This window comes from Octopus bimaculoides, chromosome 6 (genome assembly GCF_001194135.2).
Source record: "Octopus bimaculoides isolate UCB-OBI-ISO-001 chromosome 6, ASM119413v2, whole genome shotgun sequence".
In the NCBI taxonomy this organism is placed as follows: domain Eukaryota; kingdom Metazoa; phylum Mollusca; class Cephalopoda; order Octopoda; family Octopodidae; genus Octopus; species Octopus bimaculoides.
In genome coordinates this window covers 25,902,659-25,910,307 of record NC_068986.1, presented here as the reverse complement: position 1 = coordinate 25,910,307, position 7,649 = coordinate 25,902,659, and the positions used below count along the sequence as shown (strand labels likewise).

Genomic DNA, 7,649 nt, shown 5'->3' with positions numbered 1-7,649 from the left:
TTGAATTACAGGCACAACAGAAACAGGAAGTAAGAGTGAGAGAAAGTTGTGGTGGAAGAGTACAGCAGGGTTCGCCACCATCCCCTGCCGGAGCCTCGTGGAGCTTTAGGTGTTTTCGCTCAATAAACACTCACAACGCCCGGTCTGGGAATCGAAACCGCGATCCTATGACCGCGAGTCCGTTGCCCTAACCACTGGGCCAGTGCACCTCCACTAATAACAGCAACATCGAAAAATATCTTAGGAATGAGAACTCAGGTTCGAAATTTCCCAAAGACACCTGATGAAGGCTGGAGGGTATATCAGCCGAAACGTTGTGTCAACAACAAACAAGATGAGGACAAATATCCGTCAAATGTTAATAATGTAAATAATGAAGAATAAGATTTCTGTTACTTCTAGCTGAGCGAAGTATGACATAGACGCTCTTTTGTCCTATTTCTGGTAGAAAACATCACTAAGCTTGAGGTTTCTCGCACAGCATAGAGTAAGAAATTAAAACAAGGACCAGCAACTGAGTAGTCACAGAGTTGAACTTGATCTCGAATTTTATAAGAATAAACTCAAGCTCTGCTGCGTGCTTTATATGAACATAGCCCCTAATTACAAAAACAAAATATCATATTACACCACAAACACACTCAACAACAGGCAAAACAAAGAAAAGACAACACTATTGAATTAAATACAAAACTCTCGGTTATTCATGACGTACGAATCCGGAATCACGCTATATTTGTATAGAGTGAAACAAAACATCAGGAAGAGCTTGTCAAGTTTGAGTGGCAAGTGTTTAGGAATAATTTCTATAGATATTGATTTTTCAGATAAATTCGTTCGTTTCTTTCCAATGTTATTTGAATCAAGATGCTGTGATTTCTACTGTCAAGGCACTAACAAGCTATTAGAAAGTTGATAAGAAGGAAAATTTATTTTTGATCGATTTGTCCAAATTGTTGATGAAATAAGAATTAAAATGAAAGAAAAAAAACAGCGAACGAATTTATCTAACAATCCAATACTTAGAACATAGAAACTATTTTATGGGGAACCCCATTACATATCACTTCAATGTGTTAGATAATACATCATTTTCGCATTTGCAATTATATTTGCGACGATACAAGTGACAAACTGAATCGGTTCACGTCGACGGTCTTTCCCTTGGATGGAATCGGTGGCGTAGAGAGAATAGACTCAAGTATAACCAGCTGTTAGTCTCTTCTCCCCACGTCTTCTTTAAAAGATCTTTCCCATCCCTACACATACAGATTAATGATCAATCTTGACCAATGGATGCTCCAATAAGCATTTACCAAAATAATGCAAGTTTCAATTTTATTTCTTTGTAGTCACTAGCAACATTTGGTGTGGGCAACTGAGAAGTAATGTTCACAGTATAACTGCTTCAATGAAAGATATACAATCGTAGGATTTAAAAGATACAATATTTTTTTAAAAATTTGCTTTGGAGTTAAAGACAATTTAAATAGCCTGACATGATGGTGACACGTAATTCAAGCAATACTTCAGAATTATTCTAGTACACTTTTTACTTAAATTTCTTGCAAAGTGACGTTTTCTTATTTTTCTTAATATATTAGTACTATATCAATAATATATACATGTGTGTGTGTGTATGTGTGTGTATATGTATGTATAGTTTATGTCATAAGAATTTTGAACTTGAAGTAGATAATGCTATAGATAATAGCGTGTAAATATTCGGTTAAAATCTTTGGCTAAAAAAAAAAAAAAAAAAAAATCAAAGGCTGATAAGAATAAAGTTTCTAAACTGGTTAGAGAAACTCGAAGGATTGCTTCGTCTAATGATAGAACGGCTGTCATGTTTACAGAAGATATAGGTTCGTGTTCCACTAGCAGCCTTTCTATCTAAAGGGGATTTGAACCCAATATCTATACGATATTATTTTAACCTTTTTCTACTTTGAGTTTAACCGTTAAAATGACACACACACGCACACATGTATACGTGTATACGCATCCATGTGTGATTGTGTATACATACATATCTATCTGTCTATCTATATATATAATCAATGTTACCTTGAGTTAAAACTCTATAAGTTTATGAGTTCATTTGAAGATGTTGCAGAAGAATTTAAAACATAACACATGAAATGCCATCCACCTCGAGTGATATTTTTTATTGCACTGTTTTCAGATTATTTAACTGTCCCAAGTATAAATGTTGTCAACTTACCACATATTGCTGAGAAGCAGAGTACAGTAACCAGACAGGTTACACTAATGAAATTCTTCATCTTTGAATCAGATGGGGGTTTCCGAGTTGCACTGCTTCTGTCTCACTTCGTCTGGCCAGCAAAAAACTGCTAAGTAGTCTTATAAGCAGTAAAGCAGATGGAAAGCTTCACAGGACCATTGTCGATTTAATATATATACAAACGATTACAATTGACAACAACAGTATCTTTTAAATTGAATAAAAAAAACTGCTTTTGATAACTATATACAAAATCGGTGAAAACATAAAACTAGTAGCTTTTGAATTTACACAATGCCTCTTTCGTTAGCTTAAATAGATGGACTCTTGTCACGTCAACTGATAAAAAAGAAAATTATTGCTTGAGAAAGAAATCTTGTTGAATTAATCTTATTCTTCGTGTGTGAGGTTTGCAAGCCAGATGTACAGTTCTCAATGAGAGTGTGAACACATCTGGTCAGTTGAGTTTACTGCCATGTTTTAGATTCTTAATGTATTTAGCAATCTGATTTATTTATCTCAGAATTGGAACAAAAAATGGCAAGAAAAATGGTCATGGTGAATATTTGTTACTTTGTTAGTTTCTTTCTTTATCTGTTCATATTTTTTGCAGTGATTTTTTTTCTGTTTTGTTTTCTTTTCCACCCCCAGGGGCATTTAACTCTCTCTACATATTTCTCTGTTACTTTATCCTTGAAAGTAGAACGAACTAGTTCTAAAGAAATAAATTTAAAAATGCAGGTTAGATCATTATAATATTCGGAAGAGGACAATGCAGTTCAACAGTAACAATAGAAATTAAGAAATAATCTTATCGAAAAAAAACTGTGTTGGAGAATTAGAACCAGAAACGAATACAAAGAAAAGGGGGAAATGAGAACAAAATAAAGAAAGGAGAAGAATAGAAGGAAGAAAAAAAAGAAGAAGGAGGAGGAGGAGAAGAAGAAAAGGAAGAAAAGAAAGAGGTGGAGGAGGAGGAGGAGAAGAAGAAGAAGAAGAAGAAGAAGAAGAAAAGGAAGAAGAAACAGAAGATGGAATAACAAAAAGAAGAAAAAAGACGAAGAAAAAGAAAAAGAAGAGAAGAAAGAAGAAACAGAAGAAGAGAAGGAAAAAGAAACAGAAGAAGAAGAAGAAGAAGAAGAAGAAGAAGAAGAAGAAGAAGAAGAAAGTGAGAAAAGAAGAAAATACTTTGGAGACAGCGGTACTGATAGACTAGACAGAAAGAGGAGGAAGGAGAGATAAAGAAAGCGGAGAAAAAAGAAACGGACAGAGAAGAGGAATACATATAAAGACAGAGGAAAAGAATACGTAAGATAAGCAACCGGGAGAAGAAAACATAGAACATATAAACCGGGAGAAAAGTATTTACTTTTAGCAGATTCATTCTTATAAACAAACGTCTCAAAATCCTCACAAATGTCTTTTGGCCACTCTCAGTTATTCCTTTGACTTCATTTTTGTTTAGATTATGCATATTACCGAGGTCATAAATGTGTTCTTTTTTTGTATAAGTCTAAGTCACTTGGCTGCTGGAGATAAGGTTGGACAAGTGTCGTGCTGATGACGGCTACTGAGTCAGAAACACGTGTCCACGACTGTTTTCTTATCTCCAGACCATAAGCCTTCCTTTTCCATTTGGCATGTCAATTTTGAAGAATTCTTAATTCTTGAGATTATCTCTCCTTCTCAAGTGAAGCTCGCATTAATTGCTATCTGGTAATTATTACACATCCTCTAGAAGCGGAGATAATTTTAATGAATCAAGAATTTATGCTGTATAGTATTTGACATACATGTATTTATCTAAGTTGTTCATATATACGCCACTGGCCACTCTCAGCTATTTCTCTCAACTCAGTTTTGTCTAAATGATTTAAAGTATGCTAGCAGAAGAATTGAAAGAATGAAAGCAATAGTGGGACTACGTTAGAGTTCAGTTTGTAGTTATGTGACAAAAATTTTCATACCCCAAGAAAAAACAACAAAAAAACAGAAAGTGAAAATAACGCTTTTTGTGTTTTTAGAAGGGTAAACTGACTATTGTTATATTTCGGGACGGTCATATTTTTTGCCAAATAAACATGCACTATTCATTCTTCACTTCAGCTATATTATTGTTCTTATCTTTGTGTCTTTTGTCTTAAGTCTTTCGTGACACATCCTGTGGCCTCTTCAGTGCCTCTCCATCCCACGTGTCTCCTCCTGTTCTGGTTAGCCCATTCCACAGAGTCACAAAAGAGATCACAAGATGTGTGAGGAAAGAGTTAAGATAAAAGATGAACAATAATAAAGCTGAAGTGAAGAACGAATAATAATGTGCGTGTGTTTATTTGGTAAAAAAAAAAAAAAATACCGCCCGAAATGTAACAATATCTTTTTCAACACGCGATTTCATATCAGGAATCTTACAAAACAAATTTATAAATGTGAACGACTCACCGATGCTATAATTGCTTCAGTTTCAACACAATATCTCAGAGCAAGTCACTTGCCAGGCAAATACACAGAACTCGAACCCGGAACAGTGTATTACTGAATACTTCATCAAATTACCCTTATGCCAATATATTTATTATGAATTGTTGATCCATTTTTAATTATTTTACGATATTAGTTCAATTTAAGGCGGCAAAGTAGCAGAATCGTTAGCACGCCTGGCAAAATTTTTAGCGGGATTTTTACGTTTTAAATTCACATTCTGCTCAGGTCGACTTTGCCTTTCATCCTTTTGGGGTCGATTAAATAACATTATTTACATTTGACGGATATTTGTCCTCATCTTGTTTGTTGTTAACACAACGTTTCGGCTGATATACCCTCCAGCCTTCATTACGTGGCTTGGGGAAATTTCAAACCTGGGTTCTCATTCCTAAGGGATTTTTCAATGTTATTATTATTATTAATATTATTATTATTCAGGTCACTGCTTGGAATCGAACTCGGAATCTTGGGGTTAGTAGCCCACGCTCTTAACCACTACGCCATATGTCTCAAGACACCTGATGAAGGCTGGAAGGTATATCAGCCAAAACGTTGTGTTAACAACAAACAAAATGAGGACAAATATCCGTCAAATGTAAATAATGTAAATAATGTACATAATTACTCATGTCTCAAATATAGAACTGTAATCGATAAAACAAGTTGATCACTGTAATCGAATTGTTCCCTCCTCGAAATTGCTGGCCTTGTGCCAAAATTTGAAACCAATATTAGTTCAGTTTTATAGCAACGGATATAACCAACCGAATCCACCCAGTATATTATTATTACTAGGGTGGATTCGGGCGATGGAATGACAGAATCTGTAGAGCATCGGAAACAATTACTTGTGGTATTTGTTTCAGCTCTACACGTTTTGAGTTCAAATCCCGCCGAGGTTAGCTTGGCCATTCATCTACCTGGGGTCGATGTAATAAAATAGCAGTCATAAACTGTTCCATCAAAACTATTATCTTTGTATCTACATCATAAGCCATTACTGGTAAAGCCGTTAGAGCTTCGCAAAAACAAAAAAAAAAAGAAAATGCTTTGCGGTATTTTGGTTTCTTACGTTTTGAGTTCAAATCTCGCCGAGGTAAACTTTGCATTTCATCATTTCGAGGTCGGTAAAATAAAATACTTGTCGATTAATCGTACCCTTCCACGAAAAATTTAAAAGCAGCAGAAATATAACAAAAAACTTACTCGGAGTTTCATGTTCCCGTTCATCGGACAGTTTATATATTTATATTTATGTGTGTGTGTGTAGACCATCGGTAGATAACTGGTGTAAATTTATTTATGTTCCTGTAGCTTAGCGGTTCAGCTAAATAGCGATAAACCAAATACCAAGCATTAATAATAAAAAATAAAAAAAACAATATGTTCTGTGGTCGATTCGTATGACCGAAGTCCAACGACTGAAACAGATAAAAGGTAAAATATTTCAATCAATTTGACGGTTTTGATGGATTTTATTCATCAGACGCCACGAAAATGATTTAAGAAGTTTCATCTTATCTAGGACATTGTTTAGACCTAGTTCCCCTGCGACTCCCAGTTAGTACATTTATTCCCGTAGGGTTTCCTTAAAACCTGATCTGTAGATCAGTTAGAACATTTATTCGCTACGGGAATGAATGTTCTAACTGGAACTCGCAGGGGAATTTAGTCTAAACAATATCCTGGATAACACGAAACTTCTTAAATCCTTTTCACGGTGTCTGATGAATAAAATCCATCAAAACCGCCAAATTGATTGAAATACTTAACGTCTTACCTGTTTCAGTCGTATTTCGAATATGCCATTGTTGTTGGCACTCCGTCGCTTACGACGTCGAGGGTTCTAGTTGATCCGATCAACGGAACAGCCTGCTCGTGAAATTAACGTGCAAGTGGCTGAGCACTCCACAGACACGTGTACCCTTAACGTAGTTCTCGGGGATATTCAGCGTGACAGTGTGACAAGGCTGACCCTTTGAATTACAGGCACAACAGAAACAGGAAGTAAGAGTGAGAGAAAGTTGTGGTGGAAGAGTACAGCAGGGTTCGCCACCATCCCCTGCCGGAGCCTCGTGGAGCTTTAGGTGTTTTCGCTCAATAAACACTCACAACGCCCGGTCTGGGAATCGAAACCGCGATCCTATGACCGTGAGTCCGCTGCTCTAACCACTGGGCCAGTAATTGTTGTTGTTGTTGTTATTTCGCCCAGTTCTGCCCTGATTGACCCAAGTATGATAAAAAGCATGGATCAGTAACTTCTTTTTGTAATGGTTCATTTTCAGTTTTTATTTACATTTACACCTGGCCAACATATATAATATATCACATCTCAATATTGAAATATCCCCCACCCTCATATCCCCACATCACCACTTTTGCATTATTACCAATACTCATGTAAGCATTAAATTGTGACAAAACATTATCTAAAAGCCATCAGCTGTTTAATCTTCCACAAATACATTAAATTTAAAGAACTTTTACAAGGGGCCTGGAAAGCCCACAGAGAACATATTTGCGGCCCACCTATTGTCAACCTCTGATCAAAAACTTCTCTGTTATGGTCATCTTGTCTCTGTCTCCTTCTGTCTTTCTTCCTTTCTTCCTCTCTTTCTGCGTCTCTCATTTTCATCTGTTAGGTATCATGTACCTTATGTTCCATTACTCAACACATTAACCATTGTTTTATAAAATGGCAACTTTTTTTAGGCTGTGAATTAAAGAGGTGAAGAATGTTGGATTTGAGTTAAGGGGTTTAAGACGCTAGGGTGCAAGTTGAGGGTCGAGTGCCCACGTAGCCGCTCCATTAACTTCCCAGTTATTCCATTCAACAGCGTTTCTCAGACTGACAAATATCTCCTTTTCCATGTCACACCCCAAAAGTACTAGCGAAAACTTTTGGGCTCTCCCTTTTTATCAC

General features: G+C 36.1%; 1 protein-coding gene across 3 annotated transcripts in view; it reads right to left on the bottom strand.

The window, feature by feature from the left end:
• The window catches only part of LOC106883825 (uncharacterized), a 54,096-nt gene extending 51,719 nt beyond the window's left edge, over positions 1-2,377 (bottom strand). The window contains exon 1 of one of the 3 annotated variants that reach the window (XM_052968653.1): positions 2,225-2,377. In XM_052968653.1, the coding sequence (XP_052824613.1) occupies positions 2,225-2,285 (61 nt within the window). In that variant the 5' untranslated portion in view covers positions 2,286-2,377. The remainder of the gene's footprint in view (positions 1-2,224) is intronic. The other 2 variants (XM_052968651.1, XM_052968652.1) reach the window with 2 other exon arrangements.
• Between the last annotated feature and the right edge of the window lie 5,272 nt (positions 2,378-7,649).